This window comes from Protopterus annectens, chromosome 14.part0, assembly GCF_019279795.1.
Source record: "Protopterus annectens isolate FY-2018-M chromosome 14.part0, PAN1.0, whole genome shotgun sequence".
In the NCBI taxonomy this organism is placed as follows: domain Eukaryota; kingdom Metazoa; phylum Chordata; order Ceratodontiformes; family Protopteridae; genus Protopterus; species Protopterus annectens.
In genome coordinates this window covers 82772474-82789173 of record NC_056748.1, presented here as the reverse complement: position 1 = coordinate 82789173, position 16700 = coordinate 82772474, and the positions used below count along the sequence as shown (strand labels likewise).

The 16700-nt window shown below is 35.8% G+C and overlaps 1 protein-coding gene across 32 annotated transcripts in view; it reads right to left on the bottom strand.

The window, feature by feature from the left end:
• Window positions 1-16700, bottom strand: part of KCNMA1 (potassium calcium-activated channel subfamily M alpha 1) — a 4085072-nt gene that overhangs the window by 354733 nt on the left and 3713639 nt on the right. For all 32 annotated transcript variants that reach the window (XM_044055788.1, XM_044055796.1, XM_044055806.1 and 29 more), the window contains one exon: window positions 501-614. In XM_044055788.1, the coding sequence (XP_043911723.1) occupies window positions 501-614 (114 nt within the window). The remainder of the gene's footprint in view (window positions 1-500; window positions 615-16700) is intronic.

Genomic DNA, 16700 nt, shown 5'->3' with positions numbered 1-16700 from the left:
ACTAGCAAAACCACAGAAATGTGGCATTACTACCCTTCTTGTCAATATTCTACTGTCATGATGTAGAGGCTAACAAGTCTCTTGAGACTTTGATATCTGTCTCAGCTTAAGAAATGCCATGCAGGCCTTCAGACTATTTAATGGATTACTGGGAGACTACCAGAGTTATAAGATAGAAGTAAACTGATAGCACAGTTGCCAACTGGTGAAAAAGAATACTTCTGAAATGGGACACGACCCAAGTTCCAGTGTGTTCATGACTTTACATATTACAGAATATACCAGACTAGCACAACCGAACATTAAAAACAACTGATGGGATATTAATCACAGTTAATGAGTAATGAAGTGATTTATGCAAGCAGGTGATGCTCTCAATCTATTGCCCACACATCAAGCTTTGAAATGTCCTCATGGGTAACTAATATACTCCTGAAGTTCCTCTAATCTACATGTAAAAGACAAGTTGTATGTCAGAGTGTAATAGCTGTTTATCTTACCTAGCTCTGTAATAATTGGGATGTTCGCCCCTGTAGTGACTGATGTCTGTCGTGCTAACCCATGAACAGGACTGTTGTCTGGAGATGACCTATCCATTCCTGGTGGTGTGAATCCTACAAAGATAAAAATTAAGATTATTAGAAATGGACAGAAGCAAACACTGACATAGTACACTGCTGTTTATCAAAGTACATGGATTAATTTATTCAGTAGGCAAAAAAAAAAATTATCTGGAGGTGGAAGATCACATACCTGTGTGTTCTAGACTGATACCAGACATCTACAGCAATAAAATTAACTAAGAAAGGCTGTGGAGTTCTGACTTGTCTCTGTACTATTTATAACCCCGTTGTGGGCATTACTAGTCACAACCCAAACAGTATAACAACTTGATATTGTCTATTTAGTTTCTATTAAAGACATGCCTATCTCTGCACTTTTAGTGTAAAAATATTTGAAATTGTCTGATAGTGGTTTACTTAGTTCTTTATTTATATAAATCTACATATGTCTGCACTCTACAAATGTTTGTCTGGAATTCCATAAGACACTGGTTTGCTCAAGACTTTATTTAACATTTTGATGCCCACTGATTCAACCACTCTCTTGTTGGGCAAGCCTTGGCTAGCAGAAAATACTGTAAGAGAAAAACGTAGAAATCTTAATACAGACATACAAGGCCAAAGTATAACATGTATTCCAGACAAAATACAGTACAAATTAAGAGTGTTATACATAATTTGTAAAAGTTATTGTCGCCGACTGAAGTTTATAAAAAGGGAGAGATGATAGGTTACTCTGAGTAGGAAAGCTAGTATGTTTATTTAAGAACATGGGAAAGACAGCACCTGGCAGAATAGATGGAAAAGTGTGTTTATAACAGTTAAATGATTTTAAGTTGGTTCTATATGTAAGACTGGTAGACAAACAAATCAGGTTTAGAAATTACATTTACTATTTTCTAGCAGGTATTTTTTCAAGCTTGCTATTAACTCCTCATTCTATGCCAGGTCTTTAAATCCTGCCTCTCTTTTATCCACCTCCCTTCATTCTGACATATCTGGACTCTGGACAGTACAAATTAAGAGTGTTATACATAATTTGTAAAAGTTATTGTCGCCGACTGAAGTTTATAAAAAGGGAGAGATGATAGGTTACTCTGAGTAGGAAAGCTAGTATGTTTATTTAAGAACATGGGAAAGACAGCACCTGGCAGAATAGATGGAAAAGTGTGTTTATAACAGTTAAATGATTTTAAGTTGGTTCTATATGTAAGACTGGTAGACAAACAAATCAGGTTTAGAAATTACATTTACTATTTTCTAGCAGGTATTTTTTCAAGCTTGCTATTAACTCCTCATTCTATGCCAGGTCTTTAAATCCTGCCTCTCTTTTATCCACCTCCCTTCATTCTGACATATCTGGACTCCGTATATGGTGTTGAGGGCAGGCAGCTCTCAGGTAGCAATGCTGACATCTGCATCTTATCTTTTAATCCTCCCAATTCTTTTTTAAGCCCCTCACACTTCACTACTGAGTGGATAAAAACATTTTCCATGGTTTTACATAGGATAAAATAGCTGGACTACATCCTACTGGCATTAGAATTCCTCCACACACACGCGTGCGTGCGCGTGCACACACACACACACACACACACACACACACACACACACACACACACACACACACACACACACACACACACGCACACACAGTACTGCATCAGACTTTTAGCCAGCAGTTGGCTCCTTTCACTGACATTAATCCTACTGCCTGTTCAAGGTCAATCAAGGCCAGCACTGTGGGCTGAATGGTAACCTATTTTCCTCATCTGGAATTCATCTTCTTGTTTGGTTAGGAAAGCTATTAGTAGTCCAGGATCCTTCATGAATTTTTTCCACCTCCTGGTATCGTAGCTAGCTTTGCTAGTTTATCAATACACTAATGGCTATGGCATTGCAATAACAGAAATAAGATGCCATCCATGGATTGTGTTTGACAATACTTCTAATAATAAACTAGTACCAGTCAGCACATCCCCCTTATTCACCTGTAAGCAGGCTAACACAGCTCAGCTTACCTTCTCTGGTCAGCAATTAAAAATAGAGTAAAGAACTGTAGGAGCCACAAATAGAAACTGACATAAGGTAAACGTTTGAGACTGAAAATGACATGGGCATCATATTCAGGTGGCTATCTACAATCCCCAACAATGACAGTGCTTTATTTTCTTTCTATCATGAATTAGTCTGAGCTTCTTTGAGGAAATGCACTTACCTTATTTGTGATGAAGTGGGACTTAATTTTATCTTACTGCATAATAAAAGCTGAAATGCCACCTGATTTAAAAGATGGTAACTGCAGCCATGTTTTCATTATTGCAAATCTTCATTAAATTTTGCTAAAGGCAAACCAAGGATATGTCAACTCCCCAAAATGCAAATGCAGAAAATGTTGGCAAATATCTGAACTGCTACACTGATTGCATTCTTGAAGCCTGGAAACAGCAACTGTAATACCATTATGGAAAACTGAAATAACCATAGATCCTAGTAACAACAGACCTATTAGTCTCAATAGTCTTTTAGGTAAAGTTGTGGAACATATTATCTCAGACCTTATTAGACTAGACATTGAAAATCTCTTAAAACTGGACCTTCATCAGTTTGCTTTGTCAGAGGTGGGCCTTGCCTTTTAACATTAGTAATTTCTTTGAAAAATTCACTGAAGGAATAATAGGAGTTATACAGTACATACAGCATATCTGCACCTGACCAAAGCTTTTGACACTGTTTTGCATGCTGATCTTTTCAACAGACTTGTAAATCTAAATAAAAATCCATATGTTGTGAGATTCAAAGATGGCTGCCGTTCTGTGAGCACTGCTAAACTGCAGCTCTCCATTTAACCCGAGGAAATCTAAACCCTGAGTGGATACTATAAAGATTTTAACATCAAATATTTGATAAAATAACTTCAACTACATTTTACTATCCTGTATTAAGAAGAAAAAACAGAAAAAAGGAAGATATTTCACTGGATTACATCAGATTAGCTGGCTCTGCAGAGAGAAGTAAACAAAGGAACCGTGTGCTTTCTATACTGCAAGTTTTTGTGTTTTAACAATATGCCAAAAGAGGAAAAAAACATGGATATAACCACTACCAAAACAAAACTTTCGGAATTACAGTCACCAGAAAAAGATGTGATTTCTAAACGACAGAAAATTACTAAAATACAGGAACAACAGAAACCAGGGACTAAAACTAAACCTGAACAAGCATTAAACATGGAAGGCATCAGAAATGCTCTGCTACCCATACAAGAAGCTCTGAAGGAACTGACTTGTCAAATACAAACATTTGGAAATTCATGTACTCAGTTGCTGGAAAGAATGGATAAGACGGAAGCTCGAATTTCTGAAAATGAGGTTAAACTAACTTTACTCGAAAAAAAAAACTAATCTACATGATGTGGATATACAGACTATGCAAAGCAAACTTACGGAGTTAGAAGCAAGATCCAGGAGAAACAACATTATTATCAGAGGGATTCCAGAATCTATTCAGTATAATGAATTAATTCCCTCCATACTACAAATATTTGCAGTGCTTCTAAATGACTCTGATATGGTGAAACAAATTATTATTGAAAGAGCACACAGAGCTCTGAGAGAGTTACAAGCATCTAACTTTCCTAGACCTGTATATGTGAAAATACTTAATTATCAAGATGTAAACAGAATACTTACTACTGTAAAACAAAGTGGAGGTTATTATCATGTGGAAAAATAATAAAATATCCCTGACACAGGATCTACCTATACAGGTCAGACAAGCTAGACAGTCTTTGTCTCCATACTGCAAATTTCTTATTGACAAACAAATTAAGTTTCAAATGAAATACCCTAATATGCTTATATTTACAATGGATGGGACTAAACATGCTATTTCCACCAAAAATGAGGCAAGAGATCTGTTTCTAAAAGTTTTCAAGGCTTTACCTGCATCAGATACTTGAATTGAACTCTCGTTGGGACTGGCATGCTGCTGAGGTCGGATCCATTGTTTACTGTGCCTCGAGGACTGGGTAATCCTTTGTTTTTGTTTGTAAATCTTTAGGCCTTTTCCTGAGTAATAAAACTGTTTATTTTTGCTTATCTTGATCATCTGCGCTCGTTTCCCAACGTTTTATGGCTTCTACGAACTGTTTTCGACGAGGAGGAAGACAGGAAATGCCTAAAATGCTGTCGTGGGTGCAGATTTTGCTGTGACACTTCTGGGAGTCCGTCTGTAAAGCGGTCCCCCATCCCGAATATTTCACAGGGTTTCCAGGCTTGGGAAACTGAAGGGAACTATTTTAAACACTTTTTTTGCTTATTTAACATTAAAATAACACTGTTGTATGGTAAATTAAGCACATAGGCACATTTTATATACTTCCCTTATAAATGTTTATTTAGAATCTTGTAGTTATATTATTTAGAGAGGGTGCAGGGTTTAGTAATGTTTGTATAACTATACTTGTCATTATAGTCTTTCATGTACTGTGTAGAGATGATAATCTACTATATTAATTAGTTAGTAGTTTGCTTTAATATAAAACTATAATAGTGTGAATTTATAACCAGGGATATTAGTAATTAGTAGTTAGCTGTATACTTATTTTAGTATAGGGTTATATTCTAGCATGGGTTTTTTTTTTTCTCTCTAGGTTATATTCGTAGTAAAATGATAACTCTGCTTACACATTAAGTCTTTTTTATATGTTATTTCTTTTTCTTTTTGCATGCGGTTTATGTATAGATAGCTAATCCAATTATTAAAACTTTCTTTTTTCGTTTTATTTTTTTATATGTACTGTAATATTATATTTTCAATATTGATTTGCTTAAATAATAGTTAACCAAGGAGCTGTAGATCATGACAGTGCTTGTTAGGGAATGTTTAGTTTAGGCTTTGTCGTAGTTAAGTTAGATTATATAGGTCTTAACTGTGTAGCATGTTTGAAATTTTATAATATGGTGTTTTTATATTTGTTTCTTCTCTCTAACCTTTTGTTATTCCATGTTATACAAGACCTATACATGTCCTGGTCCGGGGTTATAGTGGGTAAGCAGTGGTGTAGGACGGGATATAAGGGTTGCTTCCAGACTATGTACGGTTTTGAATTTACTTTATTTTTCTTTTATGTTTTCTCTCCAAAACCTTCATTGTACAGCCAACCTTGGAAATGTGGGAATTAGACTCATGGAACGTTAAAGGGCTCCAGAACTTAAAGAAGAGGAAATTATTGTTACATGTTTTATTGCAGGCTAAGGCGTGGTTTATTTTACTTCAAGAAATGCATTTAATGAATGATCAATGGGTTGATATTAAAAAAAAGAAGTGGATCAGAGAAGTAGTAGCATCGGAAGGTAAGTCAAATAGTGCTGGGGTAGCTATTATTATTAAAGATCAATACAAGGAAAACATTTTGGATTCTAACACAGATAAAGATGGGCGATGGTGCTACATTACTCTTGCATCTACCCTATTTGATAAACCTATTTTACTTTTAAATATTTATGCGCCCTGCAATGATCAACAAATATTTATAACATCATTGTACTCAATTCTAACACAATTTGATAGATATTATGTAATTATTGGAGGTGATTGGAATGCTTACCAAAATCCAAAGTTGGATAGATCTTGCCCACAAAGAGCATTTAATAAGCAGGCTGCATTAGCACAGAATGATATTAAAGATGATTTTTAACTTTATGACCCTTTTCACTATTTGAACAATGTTAATAGCACAAATAATTTTACATTTTATTCCCCATGTCATAAAATGTGGTCCAGAATAGGTTTCTTTCTGATTTCAGGAACATTGATTAATCTAGAACCTATAGTTGTTATAAATGCACGTTATCTCTCAGATCACTTGAAAATCTCACTGAGTTTTGCTAAGGAGGTAAAGGATACCTTGCGACAAAGAGGTTATAATTGGCCGCTTAACCCAAATTTGCTGAATAAGGAAGAAATAATACAAGAAATTACAAATTACCTTAAAGATTTATTGGCTAGCCTAAAGAAACAACAATATACCCCGGATATTGAATGGACGACAGTTAAAACACAAATAAGAGGGATCCTTTTGCAAAAAGCTTATTATTATAAAAAAGTACTAAACAGGGATATAAAAAATTTAGAAACAAAAATTAAACTACTTGATCAAGAACTGATTCGGAATTTTAATGAACAAACAGAGAAGGAACTGCTTAAATGTCAAAAGGATCTCTTCTTAATTCAAAATAGTAGATTAACATTTCAAGAATATAAGACGCTGGTGAGGTATGCTAATCATGTTCAAACACCATCGAGAGCATTAGCTAGGATCATTAATCAATCGAAAACAACAATGCAGATTTCGGAAATACAATTTAATAATATATATTCTAAAACAGAGGATATCATTAATATTTTTGAGGGAATATATACTAGTATTTATGATGAGCAAAAGGATATGTCCTCACACAGAATTTATGAAAATTTTTACAATCAATTAAGTTTCCAAAAATAGGAGAGGATATTCAAAATGACTTGGTCAAACCGATATCCGAAGAAGAAGTAGTATATATAATCCAACATATGAAATCACATAAATCACCTGGTCCTGATGGGTTGACAGTGGAGTTTTATAAAAGATTTGCAGATACTTTCAGTAAGATACTTTCAGTTGTATTTAACTGGGTCCTCTTCAAATTACCAAAACGTCAGTTCGCCGACACGCGGAAGAGGAACGCGAAAGGACCGACAACGCAGTTGACCGACATGCTGAAATCCCAACAGCTGGAAGACCGACAAGGGGAACGTGTAAGCGCGACTTGGTAAGTATGCGATAGTGAGGGATTTTGGATTAGGGAGCGGACAGGTAAGTGTGCAATAGTGAGGGATTTAGGGTTAGGGTGTGTGAAAGGTGAGTGTGCGGTAGTGTCGGAGTTAGGGTTTGGGTAATGTAAGTGTGTGTTAGTGACGGGTTTATGTTTTAGGGTGGGTTAAGTAAGTTAGGAATAGGGTGCAGGTAGGGTACATGTCTGGTACTGTCGGACCTTAGGGTTAGGGGTGGGTTAAGTGAGTTAGGGTTAGGTGCAGGTAGGGTAAGTGTGCGTAGTGTCGGACCTTAGGGTTAGGGGTGGGTTAAGTGAGTTAGGGTTAGGGTGCAGGTAGGGTAAGTGTGCGGTAGTGTCGGACCTTAGGGTTAGGGTTTGGGTTAGGGCTAGTGGATATGTAATGTAGTGTAATGTGTTGTTTACGTTTAGTGTGTCGGTGTAATGGTGTTCGGTGTTTTGCGTTGCCGGTATTGTGTGTTGTCGGTTATTTGGTGTCGGTGGTTTGTGTGTCGGCGAACTGGCATGTCGGTGTTCTAAAGTAGACCCATTTAACTACATAATCAGGAATAAAATTGGTGGTCCTCATCTTAACGCTTCAAAAACTATTTTTATACATAAAGCCAATTCAGATCCCCAAAACCCTGATAATTATAGACCAATATCATTAATAAATGTAGATATGAAAATTCTAACCTCTATTATAGCATCTAGACTGAAGAAAATCATGACTCATATAATATCCAAAGAACAGCCTGGATTTATAGCAGGTAGACAAACCAGTAACAATACACTTACAATGCATACTATGATAACACATGCTAAACAAAATAATCTTAATGTTTATGCCCTTATAATTGTTGCACAGAAGGCCTTTGATAGGGTTGATACAAATTTTTTGTTTGATCTTTTACCTTATTTTAATATTTCCCATGAGTTTGTGCAAATGTTACAAATATTATATAGTAATCCCTATACTACACTGTATATTAATAAAAGTTTCTCTAAAAGAATACAGATTAAGACTGGAACACGCCAGGGCTGCCTTTTGTCCCCTTTATTATTTAATCTTTATCTTGAACCTTTGTTCCTATATATTAAACAGAATGTCTATCATAATGTCCCAATAATTTATGGAACCAAAATATTAATGGCAGCTTTTGCTGATGATGTTAACATTTATTGTGCATCTCCAATATCAGATACTGAAAAATTATTGAAGGCTGTTAATGACTTTTCAGAAGTCTCTAACTATAAAATTAACTTGAAAAAAAAAACAATACCTTCCCTTTAAAAACACCTAAACCTTTTTTGCTATTACCTTTGGTTGGGCAGGTAACATTTAAAGAAAATATTAAATATTTAGGTATTGAATTTTCTACAGATAATAAAGACTTCTACAATAAGAATATTAAAACAATTTGGGACCAAATAATTTCTGATTTTGGGAGGTGGAAAAATTTATGACTGCCAGTATTAGCAAAAGTTTCAATTGTTAAAATGAATGTATTACCACGGCTATTATATATTTTCAGGTCAGCCCAACTAAAACTTTCTAAGACATTTTTTAAACAAATTCATAAAGAATTGGCTAAATTCATTTGGGAACCAAAAAAAACCAGGATTTCTTATGATAAATTAATGACTCCAAAAAATAGAGGAGGACTGGAGTTGCCTAATTTTGAAATGTATTATTTAATCATAAACTCTAATAGAATTCTAAGAATTGCCAACTATGATATCACTAGTACTAAGTGGACACCAACTTGGGTGATCTTGAATTATAAATATATTTCAAAGTTGAATATTAATCCAAAAGCTATACCTTTTTTAGGTAAAGATACTTTGAAATTATATGGTATTACTGAACACATTAAAACGGACATAATTTCTTTAGAAGACTTATTTCAAGCATTAGATCTGGTTCAGTATATGATGTTTTTTCAACCCTTTCATAGGAATCCTAATTTAAAATTGAATAATCAATTAATTGATCTTAAAAAGTTTCCATTAATAGTTAATTTAACTTTGATTGATATATAAATATCTTGAATTTTCGGCCAACCAAATAAGACAAGAATTTAACCTACCTAAAAATTATCTTGTTATTATAAGACAAATTATAGAACTTGCTATAAGTTACTTTAAAAATTTTAAACCTGAAGATGAGACTGTGAATAAATGCTCTGATTTGTGGCAAGCTCTCCAACAGGATATTAAATATATAACAACAACAAATAAATTAATTAAAGAATTTAGATTTCATGATAAAGTTTTGTTATCAAACTATTGGGAAGAGAAAATCCTATTGACAGACAAAAGTATTATGTTAAAAGCAATTGACTTGACTATCAAATCTACTTTTTTTCAAAAATTGATATATACCCAGATGATGATATGGAATAATGCATATTATACATGCCTTACCCTGCATAAATTTAACTCTAAAAACTCTCCAACCTGTCCGTATTGTAAGAATCAACCGGCTGATCTTCTTCATATGTTCTGGAGCTGTAAATGCATATACAACCTTTGGAATTCCCTTAAGATTCAACTTCAGAAGATGGGTTACCAAAGCACAATGTTGTCATGGAAATTTATGATTTTGCATATTCCCCCGAAAGAACTCCCTAGATCACAAACTATTATATTTATTAATATTTTTTTTATTAATGAAGCTTTATATAGCCACAAATTGGTTAGACCCATCTAAAACATCATGGGAAAACTTTAGAGTTTTGGCAACAAGGCATATATTAGCTCATAAACTACTTTTAAATCCGCATAATAAAAATATTAATAATCCAAAAATATGGGAACAGATATTTAATATTATACTAGCATAATACTTTTAACTTGAAGGTATTAACAATTATTTATATGTTTGGAGAGAATTTTGTAATCAAACTGTCTATTACTTGAAATGTTATTAATTACTCTGTTTTTCTTCTATTATTAATGTTTCACATGGAAGCATTCTTGTAAATATTGTATATTTGTTTGGTGTGATGGTTAGTGATATTAGTTAGTAGTTTTTTTTTTTTTTTTTTTAATTTTGTTCTTGTTTTTAATGATGTATGAAAATAATATAATAATAAAGATTTATTATGGGAAAAAAAATCCATATGTTGTGAGGTTCATAGCTGACTTGGTTGTCTGACAGCCCTGTGGCTACACTTGCAGATGTCACTTCTAAAAGTATAAAAGCTACTATTGGTGTATTACATAGCTCAGTTTTGGGCCCCCTCTTATCTGACATCTATTCTCAAACCTTCAGGCCAATACTCCTCGGCTATAGTTATCTATGTTTGCAGACAACTGTAAATTGAGTGTTGCTTTTTTATTTCTTTACTGACTCACAACTGCTCCAACATACGTTAGACTATGTTAACAATTGGAACAAGGATAACGGTCTCCACTTAAATTATGAAAACATGTAGTACAGTGCATGTTGGTAAACAAAGCATTTTCACATCATACCATACAGGTGACACAACTCTCCAATCAGTCACTGCCATGAGAGACACCTTTTGCTGTACTCAGTTTCTTATAGAACCCTCCATGGTGCTCAGTGTTGATCCTTTCAGGCCATGAAAGATCCAACCCACCTTGATCTTCTGTTCCTCTTCAGAACAAATGATTCCTCAAATAGAGAGAAACAACTTAAATCTCCATTACAAGTTAAATAAGGCACATTGATGTTCATAGGTACATACGTTTACACTAGGCTAACAACCATCAGGGTCTTTACAAGCCTAGCCATGCAACCCAACCCAGTTTTGTCCCAGAGTTCCTTGGATGCATATATGGTGGGGTATGTTAGTAAGGAGGTATTTAATGGTTATGCGGGGGAGTATGTTCATTGGGGATTAATTTACTTACTATTGATTTCTGTCCATCAGAGACACGGTGGCCAGACAGGGGGTGAATCTGCAAATTCCCATCCAGTGATAAAGGTTTCATTTGAATAGGGTCAGGGATGAACTCTGCTTCACGTAGTTGGGGAGCTTAGTCCATAGCACTCAGATCCTTTGTGATTTGAGACACATACTGGTCTCTCTAGCACATTCTGTTTATGCTGTGTGTGAGTCAGGAAGGGGTGCAGGTTAGATGGGCCATGGAGAGGTGCCATATGTGCCTTTTGGTGACCTGTATGTGACAGTGGTGTTTGAGTGTGTGCGCACACAGTCAAGCCCAGTGCTAGCCCTACACATATGAGGCAAAGTTCAGGTCCTTGAATCTAGTGTTTCTGGTGCTATTTGTTTTGTGGATGCACAAGAGATCCATCAGAGCTGGATATGAGGATGTTTTATACACCAGGTATAGATTGCCTCTCAGTAAACTGTAGGAGACAGAGTACAAGTTAGGGCCTTAAGGTGATCGGTGTAGGATAGGGTATTCATACTCTGGATTTTCCTGGTCAGGAACCTTTGAGGGTGTTCCAACTGTTGCAAGTGCCTTGTTAGGTACATGCCAAAGGGGAATAGTATTCAATGATAGGTCTGATAAGGGCTGAGTAGAGTGACACTTTAACTTCCTTGGACCTGGATGCCATACCCTTGCTTATGAGTTGGGTGACATAAAATTATTTTCTTACTGTCTTGGCTATGTGTTGGTTGAAGTCCAGATTACTGTCTACAAATGTTTTCAGATTCCTATCAACTCTTAATTGATGGAGTAATTAACCTGGCTAGAACATTTCTGAAAGGGCGTTATAATGCATTTCTTCTCACTGAGTTTTAATCCATGGTTTTTGGCACCAATCATTTGTTTGTGTTAGAAACACTTGTAGGATGATGGTGTCATAAGGGGGAAGTCTACGATAGCTTCCGATTTATAGTCATCTATGAACTTAGTAATACAGATGTTTTGGCATTTACCTTTTCTTCTAAGAAGTAGATGATAGAACACAGCCCAACTTGGAGCCCTGGTGTACTTCGCTGACTGCTATCCTGGTAGAGATGGTCTCACTGATCCTGACTTCTTAGGTCCTACATGTGTGCCAGCCAGCAACCCAGTGAGTTATGTAGAGATTTATGCCTAGTTCTGAGAATTTGTCAACAATACCTGAGTGAAGTATTGTATTAAGTGCCTTGGCCAGGTCAAGGTAGATGCTATGTACAATTTTCCCCTCATCCATAGCCTTGGTGACCCTCTCAAAGAAGTCTACCAGGTTGAATAGGCAAGACCTTCGCTTAACAAAGCCAGACAGGGGTGGGTCCAGTGTCTGTAGATTGCCAATAATCTTGCTGATCATTTCCATGATAATTTGTTCCATGACTTTGCATATTAGACTTGACAGACTGATGGGTCTGTAGTTCCCAGGGTCAGAAGATGATCCACCCTTATGAAGAGGGATGACTGTTGTGTCCCTCCAGTAACCTGGCAAGTAACCTGTTTTGAGACTGCAGATGAAGAGTGTCTCAAGTGGTCTTGCTAGGTTACATTTTAGGCTATTTAGAAGCCAACTAGGAATATTGTTGGGGCCCTTTAAAACAGTCTTTTTGGCCTTTGCGAGCTTCACCAGGACCTGCTCCTTGTTGATAGTTTGGGGGGTATGCTAGAACAGGGGTAGTGGGGGTTGAAGTCAGACTTAAATTTATCAACCAGTAGATTTGCTACGTCTTTCTGGTCAGTGAAGGTTATGCCATTTATCTCCAGGTCTGCACACTGCTAAGTGTTACCTTTAAAGTTCCTAACATAGCTGAAGAAGGCCTTGTGATTGTTGTTAGCCTGGGAGGCTATCCTGACCTTATAACTGGCCTTGTTGGACTTTTATTCCTTTTAGCTTCTTGTTTAATGGAATCAGAGAGCTTTTGCCTCTATGCTAGTTGCTCTTTCTGCTTTGGGCTATGACTTTTTTCCTTTTATTGCATACTGTTAAGGTAAGGATTCCACCAGTGGGGTTTGTTTTTGGTGTTAGATCTGGGCTTATTTCTGGTAGGTACAGCAGCCTCACTGCAGCCATTTACATGTTTGTACATGATTTCTGTAAATAGTTTTGCACAGGTAGCTGTGTTCTAAGGATTTAGGGGAGCCTTGAATTTTGACAAAGTGTCACTTAATAGGAACTATTCCAAAGCAAACCACATCCTAACTGTTATGGGTTTAGGTGGGGTTTCCTGGCTAATTTTTATTTTGAGGGAGGCAACATTATGGTCCAACCTCACCAATATGGAGATGACAAGGGTGGGGGGGGGGGGGCTAATGCTCTCCCATTTTGGTGAGTACTAGGTTCAATATGTTTGGTCCTTTGGTTAGAGTGTACACTATCTGGCCCAGGGTGTCTGTACTGATAAAGTAAAAAAAAAAAAAAACATTGTACCTGTGAGTTAGGGGCAGTGTACCTTTCCCAGTCTAAAGAGGGGTAGTTAAACTCCCATGAATAGGGTATTTGTTTGGATGTTGTGTACCTCTAGTAGGTCTAGGTAAGAGTTGTGAGCTACATGGGTTATAGAGGGTGACTTTAGCTGGGTAAGACATGGTAAGGAATCTTGTCTATGGAGACTTGGACATGGATGAACTCCAGGGCATCATCCTGTTTAACCAACCTGGAGTTGTACTTGTTTCTAATGTAGATCGAGACACCTCCACCTTTAGCCTCTGTCTGTGCTGTTGTTAGTCTAAATGTGTGGAAGGCACTTTCTACCCTAAGATATCTCCCACCTCTAGAACAAACTTCCACTACATGGCAAACAGAGTAACGCTCTTGACACCTAAATAATTGGATGGGTAGTTTCAGATTCTCTCCTGGTTTAATGTGTGTTGCCCTCTTTGAGATTGGAGAGAACTTTTAAATATGGTTTATTGGCCAGGCTTGTAAAGGTGTGTAAGTAGTTTTCCTAGTACTTATCTTGAGTCTATATGGGCAGTTTGGCCATTTTAGTTTGCTCATTTTGCTACCTCACTAATGCCTTGTAATTCATTACTAACCAGTATTTTACTTCTTACTGTATTCAGCTACTATTGCTTTAGGTCTCTTTTAGACATTATTAAATTCAAACACTGTATTATATTCCTCAAACTCACCAAGTAAACTACTGCTTGCACAACTTTGCCCATATAAAAATACTTCATAGCATCACCCCTGAACTGTTCTCCAGCTATCTTCTCCTTGTTCTTGAATACCTGGTTCATTGAAGCGGTTTCTCTCCTGGACTTTAACTCTCCAAAGTAATCCTGTCCCAACTTTTTTCAGACTCTTCTCAAAAGTCTTTTAGTATGTGCCCTGCATCACTTTTTGTGCCTTTCTGCAAGATTTCTGTTATACTGATATTAGAACTCTAGCTTGGTTGGGTATTTCTTGGAGTTTCTGCTGCCTTATTTACTTCTGTGACCCTTTTACTCTTTGATTTGGATGTTATTTGTGATATTTTACAGCCACATTAAAGTTTATGGACAGCAGACTTGGTCTTAAGCTCTGTGTTTCCAAAGCATTACCAAACAATCCACTTCTGCTGTACTAATGAGCCCAGAAACAAGGCAAAACATGTTATGTCTAGTGGGGTTTGGCTTTTTTTTGGCCTGAATGCACTGGTAAAGACTTAAAAAGTGAAAAGTTATGGGCATTCAGAAGCTATGTAGCTGAAATCACTGCTATGTTCTTAATGGGTCATTTCCATATATCCATGGGTGCCCACTACAGGGTTGTTTAAGATATTACACAGTGAATACTCTAGTTTGACTAGGTCTTTCTTGGAGTTTTTGCCAAATGGCTTGTCTATGCAACCTTTTTTTCCAGTTGTTTGGATGTTATTTGGGACATTATGCAGGCACGTTAATGTTTATGGACATCAAGTTTGGTCTCAAGTTCTATGTTTCCAATGTGTAGAAGAGCAATCCACTTATGTTGTACTGATGAATTCAGAAAAAATGCTGAAACACGACATGTCTTCACCTAGTGGGGCTTGACATTTTTGGCCTGCATATGCCAATTAGAAGCTACTTAGCTGAAACACTGGTATGTCCTTAAAGGATCATCTGCATATATCCTATGGGTCACTTTAATGTATGTGTGTATGTGTGTTCGATGTTTTGTGATCCGGACATATGCTAGTCGGGCATGTGTCCTAGACTCATATACACACACACACACACACACACACGATTCCCCTTCAAAACATCTAAAACCCATAACATCTAAAATCTTAACATCAAAAACCCATAACGTCAAATGTCATAACATCTAAAATGTGCATCACAACATTGAACACTACAAATCACATGAAAATAATATCCCCTCCACATATAACGTCACCAGACTAACAAACACACTTTTTGCTATGTTTCTGCAGGAAACAATAATATTGTTTATTAATTTGTCAGGATAACCTCTGTTTTTAAACATATCACATAAATTCAAACATTCGACTATAAAGTCCTCTGTTTTACTAATCATTCTGGAGGCCCTAACAAATTGGTCTTTTAGAACAGCTCTTTTCTGAGTATAAGGATGGCAGTTGTTAAAATGCAAAAAAACTGTTACTATACGTTTCTTTTCGGTATATTTTAGATATAAACTCTCCTTTTGTAGTGTCCTTTTCTAATAGTACATCTAAATATGCTGTAGAGGTGGCGTTCATTGTTGCTGTAAATTTTTAAAAAGTTGTTGTTAAATTAATGTATGTTAAAAACTCTTCTAACTTCTCATAACTACCATTCCACAAAATAAATATATCATCTAAAAAGCGTAAATAAATTTTGCAATAATTAAAAAATGTTGAATTAAAAACATGTGTTTTCTCCCATATATACATTACTATATTGCATAAAGGCCTCCACACGGGGACCCCATGCCTACTCCTTCGTTTTGTAAATAAATATTGTTGTTAAAAATTATAAAATTATTTCTTAAAATAATGTCTAAGAGTTGATCAAACAAATTGATTCTAATTTGACTTAAGCCCTTTTCATGCAAAAATGAATTAAACCAATCAATTCCCACATCGTGTGGGATAACAGAATACAAATCTTTAACATCAGTTGTAACAACTATATCATTTTCATTATATTCAGTGGAACCAATCGTTGACAAAAAGTAAAATGAATCTTTCAGTAAGTGTTTTTCAATATGTATGTACTTTTTTAAATTACTATCAATGAATTTTGCTATAGGATTAGTAATGGAACCCTGTGCATCCACAATTGGTCTGAAAGGGGGTTTATTTAAGTATTTGTGAATTTTAGGAACTCCAAACATAGTTGGAGTCCTAGGGTAACAAATATTCATATAATTGAATTCATCTATATCTATGTATCCTTCAATAAATAAATCGTAAATAAATCGTAAATGATGCCTCTAATACGTCTGTAAGCTACATTT